Below are 20,000 nucleotides of genomic sequence, written 5' to 3'. Positions count from 1 at the left end.
GTGTAGCTGTCTAGCTGTCTATCTGTGTACCTGTCTAGCTGTCTATCTGTGTAGCTGTCTAGCTGTCTATCTGTGTATCTGTGTATCTGTCTAGCTGTCTATCTGTGTAGCTGTGTAGCTGTCTATCTATCTAGCTGTCTATATGTGTAGTTGTCTATATGTGTAGTTGTCTAGCTGTGTAGCTGTCTATCTGTCTATCTGTGTTACTGTGTAGCTGTGTAACTGAACTACGTAACTCTGTATATCTGTGTGTATCTGGGTTCACTGAGGGTACAAAACATTAGGAACACCTTCCTAATATTGAGTTGCACCCCCTTTTGCCCTCAGAACAGCCTCAGTTCATCAGGGCACGGGACTCTACAAGGTGTTTCAGGCGTTCCACAGGGATGCTGGCCCATGTTGACTCCAATGCTTCCCACAGTTGTGTCAAGTTGCCCTTAATGTCCTTTGGGTGGTGGACCATTCTTCTTGATACACACAGGAAGCTGTTGAGTGTGATAAACCCAGCAGCTTTGCAGTTCTTGACGTGCCTGGCACCTTCTACCACTCCCCGTTCAAAGGCACTTAATATTTTGTCTTGCCCTTTCACCCTCTAAATGACACACACACAATCCATGTCTCAATTGTCTCAAGGCTTAAAAATAATTATTTAACCTGTCTCCTCCCCTTCATCTACACTGATTTGAAGTGGATTTAACAAAGTGACATCAATAAGGGATCATATCTTTCACCTGGGTTCACCTGGTCAGTCTATGTTATGGAAAGAGTAGGTGTTCCTAATGTTTTGTCCACTCAGTGTATTTCTGTGTATCTCTGTAGGCCTGGCCCTGACCTATATCCTGGAGAACAGCTTCAAGCCCGAGTCAGGCGCCAGGAGCGGAGTACCCAAAGTCGGTATCCTAATCACAGATGGGAAGTCCCAGGATGACGTGATCCCCCCTGCCCAGAGCCTGAGGGACGCTGGCATCGAACTCTTCGCCATTGGTAGGACTCAAGGCCTTGTTGTCCTTACTGTAGTATGAACACATGATGGTTCTCTTTAGGAGCACTACAGTGAAATACAACTGAAATAAGACATTTACAGAAGTATTCAGACCCTTTACTCAGTACTTTGTTGAAGTATTTTCAGGTTTCTCCAGAGATGGCTCTGGCTGGGTCACTCAAGGACACTCTGAGACTTGTCACCGAAGCCGCTCCTGCGTTGTCTTGGCTGTGTGCTTAGGATCGTTGTCCTGTTGGAAGGTGAACCTTCGCCCCAGTCTGAGGTCTTGAGAGCTCTGGAGCAGGTTTTCATCAAGGATCTCTCTGTACTTTGCTCTGTTCATCTTTGCCGCAATGCTGACTAGCTTGGCATTCAGGCCAAAGAGTTCATCAGACCAAATAATCTTGTTTCTCATGGTCTGAGAATTTTTAGGTGCCTTTTGGCAAACTCCAAGCAGGCCGTCATGTGCCTTTTACATGACAGCCTGCTGGAAGGTTCTCCCATCTCCACAGAGGAACTCTAGAGCGCTGTCTGAGTGACCATATGGTTATTGGTTACTCCCTGACCAAGGCCCTTCTCCCCCTATTGCTCAGTTTGGCTGGGCGGCCAGCTCTAGGATGAGTCTTGGTGGTTCCAAACTTCTTCCATTTAAGAATGATGGAGGCCACTGTGTTCTTGGAGACCTTCAATGCTGCAAAAATGTTTGGTACCCTTCCGCAGATCGGTGCCTCGACACAATCCTGTCTCGGAGCTCTACGGACAATTCCTTCGACCTCATTGCTTGGTTTTTGCTCTGACATGCACTGTCAACTGTAGGACCTTTATATAGACAGGTGTGTGCCTTTCCAAATCATGTCCAATCAATTGAATTTACCACAGGTGGACTCCAAGTTGTAGAAACATCTCAAGGATGTTCAATGGAAACAGGATGCACCTGAACTCAATTTCGCGTTTCATAGCAAAGGGTCTGAATACTTATATAAATCAGGTATTTTTTAAATAATTTTTCATTTTTAACTTGCAAAAATATCTAAAAACCTGTTTTCGCTTTGTCATTATGGGATATTGTGTGTAGATTGGTGAGGGTTTATTTTATATAATACATTTTAGAATAAGGCTGTAACGTAACATTTGTGATAAAAAGTCAAGGGGTCTGAATACTTTCCGAAGGCCCAGTATATTCATGCTGTGAGACTTGATGCTGTCGGTAGGACACAGTTAGTGGTTTTGATGCTGTCGGTAGGACACAGTTAGTGGTTTTGATGCTGTCGGTAGGACACAGTTAGTTGTTTTGATGCTGTCGGTAGGACACAGTTAGTTGTTTTGATGCTGTCGGTAGGACACAGTTAGTTGTGTTGATGCTGTCGGTAGGACACAGTTAGTTGTGTTGATGCTGTCGGTAGGACACAGTTAGTTGTGTTGATGCTGTCGGTAGGACACAGTTAGTTGTGTTGATGCTGTCCGTAGGACACAGTTAGTTGTGTTGATGCTGTCGGTAGGACACAGTTAGTTGTGTTGATGCTGTCGGTAGGACACAGTTAGTTGTGTTGATGCTGTCGGTAGGACACAGTTAGTTGTGTTGATGCTGTCGGTAGAACACAGTTAGTTGTTTTGATGCTGTCGGTAGGACACAGTTAGTTGTGTTGATGCTGTCGGTAGGACACAGTTAGTGGTTTTGATGCTGTCGTTAGGACACAGTTAGTGACACAGTTAGTTGTGTTGATGTCGGTAGGACACAGTTAGTGGTTGTTGATGCTGTCGGTAGGACACAGTTAGTGGTTTTGATGCTGTCGTTAGGACACAGTTAGTGGTTTTGATGCTGTCGTTAGGACACAGTTAGTTGTTTTGATGCTGTCGGTAGGACACAGTTAGTGGTTTTGATGCTGTCGTTAGGACACAGTTAGTTGTTTTGATGCTGTCGGTAGGACACAGTTAGTGGTTTTGATGCTGTCGTTAGGACACAGTTAGTTGTTTTGATGCTGTCGGTAGGACACAGTTAGTGGTTTTGATGCTGTCAGTTAGTGGTTTTGATGGTAGGACACAGTTAGTGGTTTTGATGCTGTCGGTAGGACACAGTTAGTGGTTTTGATGCTGTCGGTAGGACACAGTTAGTGGTTTTGATGCTGTCGGTAGGACACAGTTAGTTGTTTTGATGCTGTCGGTAGGACACAGTTAGTTGTGTTGATGCTGTCGGTAGGACACAGTTAGTTGTTTTGATGCTGTCGGTAGGACACAGTTAGTTGTGTTGATGCTGTCGGTAGGACACAGTTAGTTGTGTTGATGCTGTCGGTAGGACACAGTTAGTGGTTTTGATGCTGTCGGTAGGACACAGTTAGTTGTTTTGATGCTGTCGGTAGGACACAGTTAGTTGTGTTGATGCTGTCGGTAGGACACAGTTAGTGGTTTTGATGCTGTCGGTAGGACACAGTTAGTGGTTTTGATGCTGTAGGACACAGTTAGGTTTTGAGGACACAGTTAGTGGTTTTGATGCTGTCGGTAGGACACAGTTAGTGGTGTTGATGCTGTCGGTAGGACACAGTTAGTGGTTTTGATGCGTCGGTAGGACACAGTTAGTTGTGTTGATGCCGTCAGTAGGACACAGTTAGTTGTGTTGATACTGTCGGTAGGACACAGTTAGTTGTTTTGATGCTGTCGGTAGGACACAGTTATTTGTGTTGATGCTGTCGGTAGGACACAGTTAGTTGTGTTGATGCTGTCGGTAGGACACAGTTAGTTGTTTTGATGCTGTCGGTAGGACACAGTTAGTGGTTTTGATGCTGTAGGCTGTTGATGCTGTAGGACACAGTTAGTTGTGTTGATGCTGTCGGACACAGTTAGTGGTTTTGAGGACACAGTTAGTTGTTTTGATGCTGTCGGTAGGACACAGTTAGTTGTGTTGATGCTGTCGGTAGGACACAGTTAGTTGTGTTGATGCTGTCGGTAGGACACAGTTAGTGGTTTTGATGCTGTCGGTAGGACACAGTTAGTGGTTTTGATGCTGTCGGTAGGACACAGTTAGTTGTTTTGATGCTGTCGGTAGGACACAGTTAGTTGTTTTGATGCTGTCGGTAGGACACAGTTAGTGGTTTTGATGCTGTCGGTAGGACACAGTTAGTTGTTTTGATGCTGTCGATAGGACACAGTTAGTTGTGTTGATGCTGTCGGTAGGACACAGTTAGTGGTTTTGATGCTGTCGGTAGGACACAGTTAGTTGTGTTGATGCTGTCGGTAGGACACAGTTAGTTGTGTTGATGCTGTCGGTAGGACACAGTTAGTGGTTTTGATGCTGTCGGTAGGACACAGTTAGTGGTTTTGATGCTGTCGGTAGGACACAGTTAGTTGTGTTGATGCTGTCGGTAGGACACAGTTAGTGGTTTTGATGCTGTCGGTAGGACACAGTTAGTGGTTTTGATGCTGTCGGTAGGACACAGTTAGTGGTTTTGATGCTGTCGGTAGGACACAGTTAGTGGTGTTGATGCTGTCGGTAGGACACAGTTAGTGGTTTTGATGCCGTCGGTAGGACACAGTTAGTTGTGTTGATGCTGTCAGTAGGACACAGTTAGTTGTGTTGATACTGTCGGTAGGACACAGTTAGTTGTTTTGATGCTGTCGGTAGGACACAGTTATTTGTGTTGATGCTGTCGGTAGGACACAGTTAGTTGTGTTGATGCTGTCGGTAGGACACAGTTAGTTGTTTTGATGCTGTCGGTAGGACACAGTTAGTGGTTTTGATGCTGTCGGTAGGACACAGTTAGTTGTTTTGATGCTGTCGGTAGGACACAGTTAGTTGTGTTGATGCTGTCGGTAGGACACAGTTAGTTGTGTTGATGCTGTCGGTAGGACACAGTTAGTTGTGTTGATGCTGTCGGTAGGACACAGTTAGTGGTTTTGATGCTGTCGGTAGGACACAGTTAGTGGTTTTGATGCTGTCGGTAGGACACAGTTAGTTGTTTTGATGCTGTCGGTAGGACACAGTTAGTTGTTTTGATGCTGTCGGTAGGACACAGTTAGTGGTTTTGATGCTGTCGGTAGGACACAGTTAGTTGTTTTGATGCTGTCGGTAGGACACAGTTAGTTGTGTTGATGCTGTCGGTAGGACACAGTTAGTTGTGTTGATGCTGTCGGTAGGACACAGTTAGTTGTGTTGATGCTGTCGGTAGGACACAGTTAGTTGTGTTGATGCTGTCGGTAGGACACAGTTAGTTGTGTTGATGCTGTCGGTAGGACACAGTTGTTTTAAAGGTAAAGGCTGACATGGTGACACGCTTGGATACACTTTTGTCCTTTGTGTTTAGTTAAGGGAAACAAAAGGAAATGGATAGATCTTAATCTGAATCTGAATCTAAATCTAAATCTGAATCTTAATCTTAATCTAAATCTTGATCTTGATCTTGATCTTAATCTTGATCTTGATCTTGATCTTAATCTTAATCTAAATCTTGATCTTAATCTTGATCTTGATCTTGATCTTGATCTTAATCTTAATCTTAATCTTGATCTTGATCTTGATCTTAATCTTAATCTTAATCTTGATCTTGATCTTGATCTTGATCTTAATCTTAATCTTAATCTTAATCTTAATCTTGATCTTGATCTTGATCTTGATCTTGATCTTAATCTTAATCTTAATCTTAATCTTAATCTAATCTTAATCTTAATCTTAATCTTAATCTTGATCTTAATCTTAATCTTAATCTTGATCTTGATCTTAATCTTGATCTTAATCTTGATCTTGATCTTGATCTTGATCTTAATCTTGATCTTAATCTTGATCTTGATCTAAATATTGATCTAAATCTTCACCTAGATCTAGATCTACATCTTAATCTAGAGTTTAATCTTGATCTTAATCTTGATCTTAGTGCTCTCTCTCCCTGTGTGCAGGTGTAAAGAATGCTGATGAGAATGAGCTGAGGGCCATAGCTTCTGAGCCTGACAACACTCATGTGTACAACGTGGCAGACTTCAGCATCATGAGCTCTATCATAGAGGGACTGACTCAGATAGTCTGTGAACGGGTAGAGGAGCAGGACAAGGAGATCAAAGGTGAACAAATCAAATCAGAGAGCAACGATGTTGGTATGTCAGTCCTCAAACTACTGTATATCTTTACAGTACATACTGTCTCATTCACTTAGACACAGTACCCAGTCTTCAGTCCTCAAACTACTGTATATCTTTACAGTACATACTGTCTCATTCACTTAGACACAGTACCCAGTCTTCAGTCCTCAAACTACTGTATATCTTTACAGTACATACTGTCTCATTCACTTAGACACAGTACCCAGTCTTCAGTCCTCATACTACTGTATATCTTTACAGTACATACTGTCTCATTCACTTAGACACAGTACCCAGTCTTCAGTCCTCATACTACTGTATATCTTTACAGTGCATACTGTCTCATTCACTTAGACACAGTACCCAGTCTTCAGTCCTCAAACTACTGTATATCTTTACAGTGCATACTGTCTCATTCACTTAGACACAGTACCCAATCTTCAGTCCTCAAACTACTGCATATCTTTACAGTACATACTGTCTCATTCACTTAGACACAGTACCCAGTCTTCAGTCCTCATACTACTGTATATCTTTACAGTACATACTGTCTCATTCACTTAGACACAGTACCCAGTCTTTAATATTGAGCAGGCCTCACGTTGTCACTACAAATCTGAGCTGAATAACTCCTGTCTGTTCAATACACTTCATACTTAATCATCATGTAGAATCATCATAATGCTGTCTATATGTAGTACCTACTGAATAAACACGCACTTACACACTTAGAAAAAAGGGTTCCAAAAGTGTTTAATGTAGAACTCTTTCCATAGAGGGTTCTAAATGGAACCCAGAAGGGTTCTACCTGTAACCAATAAAGGTATTCCTATGGGGACAGCCGAAGGACCCTTTTGGAACCCTTTTTTCTAAGTGTGTATGTCTAAGTGCGTGTTTATTCAGTAGGCACTACATATAGACAGCATTAGGATGATTCTACATGATGATTAACTATGAAGTGTATTAAACAGACAGGAGTTATTCAGCTCAGATTTGTAGTGACAACGTGAGGCCTGCTCAATATTAAAGTGTGTATGTCTAAGTGCGGGTTCTAGCTGGAACCAAAAATAGTTCTTCATAGGGTTCTCCTATGGGGACAGCCAAAGAACCATTTTAGGTTCTAGATAGCATGTTTTATTTCTAAGAGTGTACTGTACAAACTTTCCATACCATGCATTCTCTAACGATCTGTTGTGATGTATCTCCAGAGGAGTCAGCAGGTCAGGAGACACAGGGAGCTCCTCAGGACCTAGTGACATCAACATGTCCATACAGTATACTATACAGTCTGTCACCTTAGATGATGCTGTCCTGTACTATCTGAATGTGTGTTCCTCCAGGAGAGTCTGCAGGTCAGGAGACACAGGGAGCTCCTCAGGACCTAGTGACATCAACATGTCCATACAGTATACTGTACAGTCTGTCACCTTAGTACAGGACAGCATCATCTATCTGCATGTGTGTTCCTCCAGAGGAGTCAGCAGGTCAGGAGACACAGGGAGCTCCTCAGGACCTAGTGACATCAACATGTCCATACAGTATACTGTACAGTCTGTCACCTTAGTACAGGACAGCATCATCTATCTGAATGTGTGTTCCTCCAGGAGAGTCTGCAGGTCAGGAGACACAGGGAGCCCCTCAGGACCTAGTGACATCAGAGGTGGCAGCCAGGAGTTTCAGGGTGTCCTGGAGTCACGCTCCCGGCAGTGTAGAGAAGTACCGTGTGGTGTTCTACCCTGCTACCCAGGGAGGACGGCCTGAAGAGGTATACACACTCCATCTTACTCTCCCACCCAGTAGGGTTTTTTGATGTCCATCTGCTGTAGGTGAAACAACGTTCTCGAATAGAATCACCATTTTTTATCGTTCCGTTCCACTGTTCCGAACAGAACAATAAAGTTCTGAACCGGGTTCAAATTCTAAAAAAGTATCTGTTTATATTTTGAATTTCTGTTCCTTTTTTTAACGTGTAAAATCGACAGTTGATTACATTTAGCTTATTAAATGACTTCACCATCGTTCCAGGTTCCTTTTCTGTTCCTTGAAAAATGTATATTACTGGATGTATTGACTCCAGATGTTCAGTCTCTGTGTATCTCTGACCCAGTCTCTGTGTATCTCTCTGACCCAGTCTCTGTGTATCTCTCTGACCCAGTCTCTGTGTATCTCTCTGACCCAGTCTCTGTGTATCTCTCTGACCCAGTCTCTGTGTATCTCTCTGACCCAGTCTCTGTGTATCTCTCTGACCCAGTCTCTGTGTATCTCTCTGACCCAGTATCTCTGTGTATCTCTCTGACCCAGTATCTCTGTGTATCTCTCTGACCCAGTATCTCTGTATCTCTCTGACCCAGTATCTCTGTGTATCTCTCTGTGTATCTCTCCCAGGCTGTGGTGGACGGCACAGAGAACTCTGTGGTTCTGCGGTATCTCAACTCCTTAACAGAGTACCAGTTAGCTGTGTTTGCTGTCTACACCAGCTCAGCTAGCGAGGCACTTCGTGGCAGCGAGACCACATGTGAGTCCACCTCCCTTCTCATTGTCAGCAAGACTATTTTCTACACTTGTTCTTTTTTCCCTCCTGGGCCAAGTTGGATGTGTGTAAACATACTCTTTCACCTGGGTTTAACCCAACTCTCTGTGTGTGTCTGTTCGTTCCTGTGTGTGCGCGTTCCTGCGTGTGTTCACGTGTGTCTCAGTGGCTCTCCCCATGGTGAACGGCCTGGAGCTGTACGACGTTACCCACAACACCATGCGGGCGCGGTGGAGCGGTGTGCAGGGCGTCTCGGGGTACATGGTCCTATACGCCCCCCTGACCAAGGACCAGGCCTCCGATGAGAAAGAGGTACCCCAGCCGGAGGGCCGCGAGCCTGGGTGGGATCGGTCTGGGGGAGGGTTCTTCCTGGAGGGGCTGCTGGTGGTCCGTGTCTCTTTTCTCCTGATGAAATACAGCATGGATAATCCCTAGTTCCTAAACCACAGGAGCACCGGGGGCCTTGTGTCAGTAGATCTGCTGCTGGGCGGCAGGATAGCCTAGTGGTTACATTTACATTACATTACATTTAAGTCATTTAGTAGACGCTCTTATCCAGAGCGACTTACAAATTGGTGCATTCACCTTATGACATCCAGTGGAGCAGCCACTTTACAATAGTGCATCTAAATCTTTTAAGGGGGGTGAGAAGGATTACTTTATCCTATCCTAGGTATTCCTTAAAGAGGTGGGGTTTCAGGTGTCTCCGGAAGGTGGTGATTGACTCCGCTGTCCTGGCGTCGTGAGGGAGTTTGTTCCACCATTGGGGGGCCAGAGCAGCAAACAGTTTTGACTGGGCTGAGCGGGAACTGTACTTCCTCAGTGGTAGGGAGGCGAGCAGGCCAGAGGTGGATGAACGCAGTGCCCTTGTTTGGGTGTAGGGCCTGATCAGAGCCTGGAGGTACTGAGGTGCCGTTCCCCTCACAGCTCCGTAGGCAAGCACCATGGTCTTGTAGCGGATGCGAGCTTCAACTGGAAGCCAGTGGAGAGAGCGGAGGAGCGGGGTGACGTGAGAGAACTTGGGAAGGTTGAACACCAGACGGGCTGCGGCGTTCTGGATGAGTTGTAGGGGTTTAATGGCACAGGCAGGGAGCCCAGCCAACAGCGAGTTGCAGTAATCCAGACGGGAGATGACAAGTGCCTGGATTAGGACCTGCGCCGCTTCCTGTGTGAGGCAGGGTCGTACTCTGCGGATGTTGTAGAGCATGAACCTACAGAAACGGGCCACCGCCTTGATGTTAGTTGAGAACGACAGGGTGTTGTCCAGGATCACGCCAAGGTTCTTAGCGCTCTGGGAGGAGGACACAGTGGAGTTGTCAACCGTGATGGAGATCATGGAACGGGCAGTCCTTCCCCAGGAGGAAGAGCAGCTCCGTCTTGCCGAGGTTCAGCTTGAGGTGGTGATCCGTCATCCACACTGATATGTCTGCCAGACATGCAGAGATGCGATTCGCCACCTGGTCATCAGAAGGGGGAAAGGAGAAGATTAATTGTGTGTCGTCTGCATAGCAATGATAGGAGAGACCATGTGAGGTTATGACAGAGCCAAGTGACTTGGTGTATAGCGAGAATAGGAGAGGGCCTAGAACAGAGCCCTGGGGGACACCAGTGGTGAGAGCACGTGGTGAGGAGACAGATTCTCGCCACGCCACCTGGTAGGAGCGACCTGTCAGGTAGGACGCAATCCAAGCGTGGGCCGCGCCGGAGATGCCCAACTCGGAGAGGGTGGAGAGGAGGATCTGATGGTTCACAGTATCGAAGGCAGCCGATAGGTCTAGAAGGATGAGAGCAGAGGAGAGAGAGTTAGCTTTAGCAGTGCGGAGCGCCTCCGTGATACAGAGAAGAGCAGTCTCAGTTGAATGACTAGTCTTGAAACCTGACTGATTTGGATCAAGAAGGTCATTCTGAGAGAGATAGCGGGAGAGCTGGCCAAGGACGGCACGTTCAAGGGTTTTGGAGAGAAAAGAAGAAGGGATACTGGTCTGTAGTTGTTGACATCGGAGGGATCGAGTGTAGGTTTTTTCAGAAGGGGTGCAACTCTCGCTCTCTTGAAGACGGAAGGGACGTAGCCAGCGGTCAGGGATGAGTTGATGAGCGAGGTGAGGTAAGGGAGAAGGTCTCCGGAAATGGTCTGGAGAAGAGAGGAGGGGATAGGGTCAAGCGGGCAGGTTGTTGGGCGGCCGGCCGTCACAAGACGCGAGATTTCATCTGGAGAGAGAGGGGAGAAAGAGGTCAGAGCACAGGGTAGGGCAGTGTGAGCAGAACCAGCGGTGTCGTTTGACTTAGCAAACGAGGATCGGATGTCGTCGACCTTCTTTTCAAAATGGTTGACAAAGTCATCTGCAGAGAGGGAGGAGGGGGGGGGGGATTCAGGAGGGAGGAGAAGGTGGCAAAGAGCTTCCTAGGGTTAGAGGCAGATGCTTGGAATTTAGAGTGGTAGAAAGTGGCTTTAGCAGCAGCGACAGAAGAGGAAAATGTAGAGAGGAGGGAGTGAAAGGATGCCAGGTCCGCAGGGAGGCGAGTTTTCCTCCATTTCCGCTCGGCTGCCCGGAGCCCTGTTCTGTGAGCTCGCAATGAGTCGTCGAGCCACGGAGCGGGAGGGGAGGACCGAGCCGGCCTGGAGGATAGGGGACATAGAGAGTCAAAGGATGCAGAAAGGGAGGAGAGGAGGGTTGAGGAGGCAGAATCAGGAGATAGGTTGGAGAAGGTTTGAGCAGAGGGAAGAGATGATAGGATGGAAGAGGAGAGAGTAGCGGGGGAGAGAGAGCGAAGGTTGGGACGGCGCGATACCATCCGAGTAGGGGCAGTGTGGGAAGTGTTGGATGAGAGCGAGAGGGAAAAGGATACAAGGTAGTGGTCGGAGACTTGGAGGGGAGTTGCAATGAAGTTAGTGGAAGAACAGCATCTAGTAAAGATGAGGTCGAACGTATTGCCTGCCTTGTGAGTAGGGGGGGAAGGTGAGAGGGAGAGGTCAAAAGAGGAGAGGAGTGGAAAGAAGGAGGCAGAGAGGAATGAGTCAAAGGTAGACGTGGGGAGGTTAAAGTTGCCCAGAACTGTGAGAGGTGAGCCGTCCTCAGGAAAGGAGCTTATCAAGGCATCAAGCTCATTGATGAACTCTCCGAGGGAACCTGGAGGGCGATAAATGATAAGGATGTTAAGCTTGAAAGGGCTGGTAACTGTGACAGCATGGAATTCAAAGGAGGCGATAGACAGATGGGTAAGGGGAGAAAGAGAGAATGACCACTTGGGAGAGATGAGGATCCCGGTGCCACCACCCCGCTGACCAGAAGCTCTCGGGGTGTGCGAGAACACGTGGGCGGACGAAGAGAGAGCAGTAGGAGTAGCAGTGTTATCTGTGGTGATCCATGTTTCCGTCAGTGCCAAGAAGTCGAGGGACTGGAGGGAGGCATAGGCTGAGATGAACTCTGCCTTGTTGGCCGCAGATCGGCAGTTCCAGAGGCTACCGGAGACCTGGAACTCCACGTGGGTCGTGCGCGCTGGGACCACCAGATTAGGGTGGCCGCGGCCACGCGGTGTGGAGCGTTTGTATGGTCTGTGCAGAGAGGAGAGAACAGGGATAGACAGACACATGGTTGACAGGCTACAGAAGAGGCTACGCTAATGCAAAGGAGATTGGAATGACAAGTGGACTACACGTCTCGAATGTTCAGAAAGTTGAGCTTACGTAGCAAGAATCGTATTGACTAAAATGATTAAAAATGATACAGTACTGCTGAAGTAGGTTAGGTGGCAGTGGCTGCGTTGTTGACTTTGTAGGCTAGCTGGCAGTGGCTGCGTTGTTGATTACGTTACGTTGCGTTAAAAGAACGACAATAGCTGGCTAGGTAACCTAGAAAATCGCTCTAGACTACACAATTATCTTTGATACAGAGACGGCTATGTAGCTAGCTATGTAGCTAGCTACGATCAAACAAATCAAACCGTTGTACTGTAATGAAATGAAATGAAAATGTGATACTACCTGTGGAGCGAGGCGGAATGCGACCGGGTTGTTGAGTTCTAATCGGTAGACGTTGGCTAGCTGTTAGCTAGCTAGCAGTGTCTCCTACGTTAAGGACGACAAATAGCTCGCTGCGTTGTTGATTCAGGGGCTAGCTGGCTAGCTAGCTAGCAGTGTTGATTACGTTACGTTGCGTTAAAAGAACGACAATAGCTGGCTAGGTAACCTAGAAAATCGCTCTAGACTACACAATTATCTACACAATTATCTTTGATACAGAGACGGCTAAGTAGCTAGCTATGTAGACGGTGGGCGTTAGCTAGCTGGCTAGCTGCTGGGCAGATACGTTAGGACGACGAAATACGATAATTACGCAATTATCTTTGATACAAAGACGGCTATGTAGCTAGCTAAGAAGAAATTGCTAAGATTAGACAAATCAAACCGTTGTACTATAATGAAATGTAATGAAATTTAATGAAAAGTTATACTACCTGCAGACCGAAGTGCAGACCGAAGTGCAGCTGAAGTGCGGACGGTTACCTAGTGGCCTAGTGGTTAGAGCATTGGACTAGCAATCGGAAGGTTACAAGTTCAAATCCCCGAGCTGACAAGGTACAAATCTTTCGGTCTGCCCCTGAACAGGCCCACGGTTCCTAGGCCGTCATTGAAAATAAGAATTTGTTCTTAACTGACTTGCCTAGTAAAATAAAGGTAAAAAAAAAATATTTTTAAAAAACCCAGCAGAACCCTGGTGATCTGGAGGCTCCACAGGCTTATTGGATCTGGTGGTGTCATGGAGGCAGGAGAGGCCTCAATAAGAGGACATCCTCTGTCCCTGTCTCTGTCTCTTTCTCCATCTGTCTCTCTCTGTCTCTGTCTCTATCTCTGTCCCTGTCTCTCTCTGTCCATGTATCTGTCTCTGTCTCTCTCTGTCCCTATCTCTGTCTCGGTATCTGTCTCTGTCTCTCTCTGTCTCTGTCTCTGTCCCTGTCTCTGTCTTTGTATCTGTACCTGTCCCTCTCTGTCCCCGTCTCTGTCCCTGTCTCTGTTTCTGTCTCTGTCCCTGTCCCTGTCTCTCTCTGTCCATGTATCTGTCCCTGTCCCTGTCTCTCTCTGTCCCTATCTCTGTGTCTGTCTCTGTCTCTGTCTCTCTCTGTCCCTATCTCTGTCCCTATCTCTGTCCCTGTCTCTGTCTCTGTCCCCGTCCCTGTCCCTATCTCTGTCCCCGTCTCTGTCCCTGTCCCTATCTCTGTCCCTATCTCTGTCCCTGTCCGTCTCTGTCCCTGTCCGTCTCTGTCCGTCTCTGTCCCTGTCCGTCTCTGTCCCTGTCCCTATCTCTGTCCCTGTCTCTGTCCCCGTCTCTGTCCCTGTCCCTATCTCTGTCCCCGTCTCTGTCCCTGTCTCTGTCCCTGTCCGTCTCTGTCCCTGTCCGTCTCTGTCCCTGTCCGTCTCTGTCCCTGTCCGTCTCTGTCCCTGTCCGTCTCTGTCCCTGTCCCTATCTCTGTCCCTGTCCCTATCTCTGTCCCTGTCCCTATCTCTGTCCCTGTCCGTCTCTGTCCCTGTCCGTCTCTGTCCCTGTCCGTCTCTGTCCCTGTCTCTGTCCCTGTCCGTCTCTGTCCCTGTCCGTCTCTGTCCCTGTCCGTCTCTGTCCCTGTCTCTGTCCCTTTCTCTGTCCGTGTATCTGTCCCTGTCTCTGTCCCTTTCTCTGTCCCTGTCTCTGTCTCTGTCTCTGTCCGTGTATCTGTTCCTGTCTCTGTCCCTATCTCTGTCCCTGTCCCTGTCCCTGTCTCTGTCCCTGTCCCTGTCTCTAGAGAACATGTTGCAGTTTTAAAGAAAGTGTGCTTCAAATCTACATTTTGACATGAGGGGGCAGAGAGGAAAATTAGCTGTTTTACATTTTGACATGAGGGGCAGAGAGGAAAATGAGCTGTTTTACATTTTGACATGAGGACAGAGAGGAAAATTAGCTGTTTTACATTTTGACATGAGGAAAATGAGCTGTTTTACATTTTGACATGAGGGGCAGAGAGGAAAATGAGCTGTTTTACATTTTGACATGAGGAAAATGAGCTGTTTTACATTTTGCATGAGGACAGAGAGGAAAATTAGCTGTTTTACATTTTGACATGAGGACAGAGAGGAAAATGAGCTGTTTTACATTTTGACATGAGGAAAATGAGCTGTTTTACATTTTGACATGAGGGGCAGAGAGGAAAATGAGCTGTTTTACATTTTGACATGAGGACAGAGAGGAAAATGAGCTGTTTTACATTTTGACATGAGGACAGAGAGGAAAATGAGCTGTTTTACATTTTGACATGAGGAAAATGAGCTGTTTTACATTTTGACATGAGGTGTATTTTTTGCATGTTTTAATATGATATCTGAGTGCCACTGACTAACAGAATCGATGGGGGCCCCTGGTCGGTATTTCAACCATGATAACAAGTTTAGATAGCTGTCCGCTAAACGAACTGACACGGGCTAATTGACTGACTATCAGTGACTGACATAACAAGAGAAACACTGACGATGTACCACCACATTTTGAAATTGCACCTTGTGTATTCTAATCTTCTAACCCGCAACAGTATGTTGAGACCTCGACTGAGTTTTTAAAATACACTGCTCAAAACAATAGAGGGAACACTGAAACAACACAATGTAACTCCAAGTGAATCACACTTCTGTGAAATCAACCTGTCCACTTAGGAAGCAACACTGACTGACAATTAATTTCACATGCTGTTGTGCAAATGGAATAGACAACAGGTGGAAATTATAGGCAATTAGCAAGACACCCCCAATAAAGGAGTGGTTTTGCAGGTGATGACCACAGACCACTTCTCAGTTCCTATGCTTCCTGGCTGATGTTTTGGTCACTTTTGAATGCTGGCGGTGCTTTCACTCTAGTGGTAGCATGAGACGGAGTCTACAACCCACACAAGTGGCTCAGGTAGTGCAGCTCATCCAGGATGGCACATCAATGCAAGCTGTGGCAAGAAGGTTTGCTGTGTCTGTCAGCGTAGTGTCCAGAGCATGAAGGCGCTACCAGGAGACAGGCCAGTACATCAGGAGACGTGGAGGAGGCCGTAGGAGGGCAACAACCCAGCAGCAGGACCGCTACCTCCGCCTTTGTGCAAGGAGGAGCCCTGCAAAATGACCTCCAGCAGGCCACAAATGTGCATGTGTCTGCTCAAACGGTCAGAAACAGACTCCATGAGGGTGGTATGAGGGCCCGACGTCCACATGTGGGGGTTGTGCTTACAGCCCAACACCGTGCAGGACGTTTGGCATTTGCCAGAGAACACAAAGATTGGCAAATTCGCCACTGGCGCCCTGTGCTCTTCACAGATGAAAGCAGGTTCACACTGAGCACATGTGACAGACGTGACAGAGTCTGGAGACGCCGTGGAGAACGTTCTGCTGCCTGCAACATCCTCTAGCATGACCGGTTTCGCAGTGGGTCAGTCATGGTGTGGGGTGGCATTTCTTTGGGGGGCCGCACAGCCCTCCATGTGCTCGCCAGAGGTAGCCTGACTGCCATTAGGTACCGAGATGAGATCCTCAGACCCCTTGTGAGACCATATGCTGGTGCGATTGGCCCTGGGTTCCTCCTAAGGCAAGACAATGCTAGACCTCATGTGGCTGGTGTGTGTCAGCAGTTCCTGCAAGAGGAAGGCATTGATGCTATGGACTGGCCCGCCCGTTCCCCAGACCTGAATCCAATTGAGCACATCTGGGACATCATGTCCCGCTCCATCCACCAACGCCACGTTGCACCACAGACTGTCCAGGAGTTGGTGGATGCTTTAGTCCAGGTCTGGGAGGAGGTCCCCTAGGAGACCATCCGCCACCGCGTCAGGAACATGCCCAGGCGTTGTAGGGAGGTCATACAGGCACTTGGAGGCCACACAAACTACTGAGCCTCATTTTGACTTGTTTTAAGGACATTACATCAAAGTTGGATCAGCCTGTAGTGTGGTTTTCCACTTTAATTATGAGTGTGACTCCAAATCCAGACCTCAATAGGTTGATAAATTTGATTTCCATTGATAATTTTTGTGTGATTTTGTTGTCAGCACATTCAACTATGTAAAGAAAAAAGTATTTAATGAGAATATTTCATTCATTCAGATCTAGGATGTGTTATTTTAGTGTTCCCTTTATTTTTTTGAGCAGTGTATATATATATATATATTATGGGGAACTTTGGTTTTACCTCTCTGTGTGTGGCCCTTCCAAAGTAATACTAATACTAATAATAATACTGTACGTTCTGTACAGCTGTCTTCAGACCGGGCAAAGAAGTTACATGTTTCATGTTGAATTATTCTCCGTACTAATCAGGCTTCCAGATGGCGCTTCTTGGCTTCAGTCCCAACAGTACCCTGTTCCCCATATAGTCCACTACATTAGTCCACTACACAAGTAGTGCACTATATAAGGAATAGGTTGTAATTTGGGACTCACACCACTGTGTCATCTGGACCTTCATCGATGCTTTCCCATTTCCCCCTTTCATACCAACAGATGAAGGTGTCAGACGCAGTAACTGATCTACAGCTGGAGGACTTGACTCCTGCCACTGAGTACACGGTGACAGTCTACGCCATGTATGGAGAAGAAGCTAGCGATCCTATGAGTAGCCAGCAGACCACCTGTAAGTGTCCTCTTAAACCTACTGTTAAATATTCAACAATTCAGATAAATGACAGGTATACTGTGGGTCTTCCTGAGGACAGATATACTGAAGGTCTTCCTGAGGACAGATATACTGTGGGTCTTCCTGAGGACAGATATACTGTGGGTCTTCCTGAGGACAGATATACTGAAGGTCTTCCTGAGGACAGATATACTGTGGGTCTTCCTGAGGACAGATATACTGAAGGTCTTCCCGAGGACAGATATACTGTAGGTCTTCCCGAGGACAGATATATTGTGGGTCTTCCTGAGGACAGATATACTGAAGGTCTTCCTGAGGACAGATATACTGTAGGTCTTCCTGAGGATAGATATACTGAAGGTCTTCCTGAGGACAGATATACTGTAGGTCTTCCTGAGGACAGATATACTGTGGGTCTTCCTGAGGACAGATATACTGTGGGTCTTCCTGAGGACAGATATACTGAAGGTCTTCCTGAGGACAGATATACTGTGGGTCTTCCTGAGGACAGATATACTGTGGGTCTTCCTGAGGACAGATATACTGTAGGTCTTCCCGAGGACAGATATACTGTAGGTCTTCCCGAGGACAGATATACTGTGGGTCTTCCTGAGGACAGATATACTGAAGGTCTTCCTGAGGACAGATATACTGTAGGTCTTCCTGAGGATAGATATACTGAAGGTCTTCCTGAGGACAGATATACTGTAGGTCTTCCTGAGGACAGATATACTGTGGGTCTTCCTGAGGACAGATATACTGTGGGTCTTCCTGAGGACAGATATACTGTAGGTCTTCCTGAGGACAGATATACTGAAGGTCTTCCCGAGGACAGATATACTGAAGGTCTTCCTGAGGACAGATATACTGTGGGTCTTCCTGAGGACAGATATACTGAAGGTCTTCCCGAGGACAGATATACTGTAGGTCTTCCCGAGGACAGATATACTGTAGGTCTTCCCGAGGACAGATATACTGAAGGTCTTCCTGAGGACAGATATACTGAAGGTCTTCCCGAGGATAGATATACTGTAGGTCTTCCTGAGGACAGATATACTGAAGGTCTTCCCGAGGACAGATATACTGTGGGTCTTCCTGAGGACAGATATACTGTAGGTCTTCCTGAGGACAGATATACTGAAGGTCTTCCTGAGGACAGATATACTGAAGGTCTTCCCGAGGACAGATATACTGTAGGTCTTCCTGAGGACAGATATACTGAAGGTCTTCCTGAGGACAGATATACTCTAGGTCTTGCCGAGGACAGATATACTGAAGGTCTTCCCGAGGACAGATATACTGAAGGTCTTCCTGAGGACAGATATACTGAAGGTCTTCCTGAGGACAGATATACTGTAGGTCTTCCTGAGGACAGATATACTGAAGGTCTTCCTGTCTTCAGAAGTTGTAGCTGTATAGCACTTAGTGTCTGCTGATAGAAAACGGGCTCTGTAAATACATTTGATTGATTGATTGATCTCCTCAACATGACATTTTGAGTTAACCCCTTTGTGTCTGCAGTGCCACTGAGCCCTCCCAAGAACCTTGTGTTCTCTGAGGTGGACCACAACTCAGCCAAACTGTCGTGGGAAGCTGCCTCTAGGAAGGTGACAGGATACCGCATCATGTACGTCAAGACTGACGGGCTAAAGACTGATGAGGTGAGAGACAACACGAGGGGATTTAACCTAGAACAAGACAAGGGGATTTAACCTAGAACAAGACTAGGGATTTAACCTAGAACAAGACTAGGTGATTTAACCTAGAACAAGACTAGGTGATTTAACCTAGAACAACAATAGGGGATTTAACCTAGAACAAGACTAGGTGATTTAACCTAGTACAAGACTAGGTGATTTAACCTAGAACAAGACTAGGGGATTTAACCTAGAACAAGACTAGGGGATTTAACCTAGAACAAGACTAGGGGATTTAACATAGAACAAGACTAGGGGATTTAACCTAGAACAAGACTAGGGGATTTAACATAGAACAAGACTAGGGGATTTAACATAGAACAACACTAGGGGATTTAACATAGAACAAGACAAGGGAATTTAACATAGAGTTATCCATATATTACATCTGACGTCTGTCTGTCTGTCTGTCTGCCTGCCTGCCTGCCTGCCTGCCTGCCTCTCTCTCTCTCTTCTGTCAATACTGTGTGTCTCTCTCTCTCTCTTCTGTCAATACTGTGTGTCTCTCTCTCTCTCTCTTCTGTCAATACTGTGTGTCTCTCTCTCTCTCTTCTGTCAATACTGTGTGTCTCTCTCTCTCTTCTGTCAATACGTGTGTGTCTCTCTCTCTCTTCTGTCAATACTGTGTGTCTCTCTCTCTCTTCTGTCAATACTGTGTGTCTCTCTCTCTCTTCTGTCAATACTGTGTGTCTCTCTCTCTCTCTCTTCTGTCAATACTGTGTGTCTCTCTCTCTCTTCTGTCAATACTGTGTGTCTCTCTCTCTCTTCTGTCAATACTGTGTGTCTCTCTCTCTTCTGTCAATTCTGTGTCTCTCTCTCTCTTCTGTCAATACTGTGTGTCTCTCTCTCTTCTGTCAATACTGTGTGTCTCTCTCTCTCTTCTGTCAATACTGTGTGTCTCTCTCTCTTCTGTCAATTCTGTGTCTCTCTCTCTCTTCTGTCAATACTGTGTCTCTCTCTCTTTGTCAATACTCTTTGTCTCTCTCCCTCTTCTGTCAATACTGTGTGTCTCTCTCTCTTCTGTCAAAGCTGTGTGTCTCTGTTTCCCCTTAGGTGGATGTGGGTCCAGTCACGTCCTGGACTCTGAATGACCTGAC

General features: G+C 46.5%; 1 protein-coding gene and 1 long non-coding RNA gene across 2 annotated transcripts in view; both read left to right on the top strand.

The window, feature by feature from the left end:
* The window catches only part of LOC135570674 (uncharacterized), a 241,397-nt gene that overhangs the window by 97,350 nt on the left and 124,047 nt on the right, over positions 1–20,000 (top strand). The window lies entirely within an intron of this gene.
* The window catches only part of LOC135570673 (collagen alpha-1(XIV) chain-like), a 128,182-nt gene that overhangs the window by 47,363 nt on the left and 60,819 nt on the right, over positions 1–20,000 (top strand). Inside the window, exons 4-11 of the mRNA XM_065016633.1 lie at positions 820–984; positions 5,867–6,028; positions 7,651–7,811; positions 8,432–8,561; positions 8,743–8,888; positions 17,074–17,203; positions 18,728–18,867; positions 19,957–20,000. The exon at positions 19,957–20,000 is cut by the window's right edge and continues 83 nt beyond it. Of these exons, the coding sequence (XP_064872705.1) occupies positions 820–984; positions 5,867–6,028; positions 7,651–7,811; positions 8,432–8,561; positions 8,743–8,888; positions 17,074–17,203; positions 18,728–18,867; positions 19,957–20,000 (1,078 nt within the window). The remainder of the gene's footprint in view (positions 1–819; positions 985–5,866; positions 6,029–7,650; positions 7,812–8,431; positions 8,562–8,742; positions 8,889–17,073; positions 17,204–18,727; positions 18,868–19,956) is intronic.

Source organism: Oncorhynchus nerka, unplaced genomic scaffold, assembly GCF_034236695.1.
Source record: "Oncorhynchus nerka isolate Pitt River unplaced genomic scaffold, Oner_Uvic_2.0 unplaced_scaffold_948, whole genome shotgun sequence".
Taxonomy (NCBI): domain Eukaryota; kingdom Metazoa; phylum Chordata; class Actinopteri; order Salmoniformes; family Salmonidae; genus Oncorhynchus; species Oncorhynchus nerka.
The sequence above is the reverse complement of the archived record's forward strand: the minus strand, read 5'-3'. Positions and strand labels throughout refer to the sequence as shown.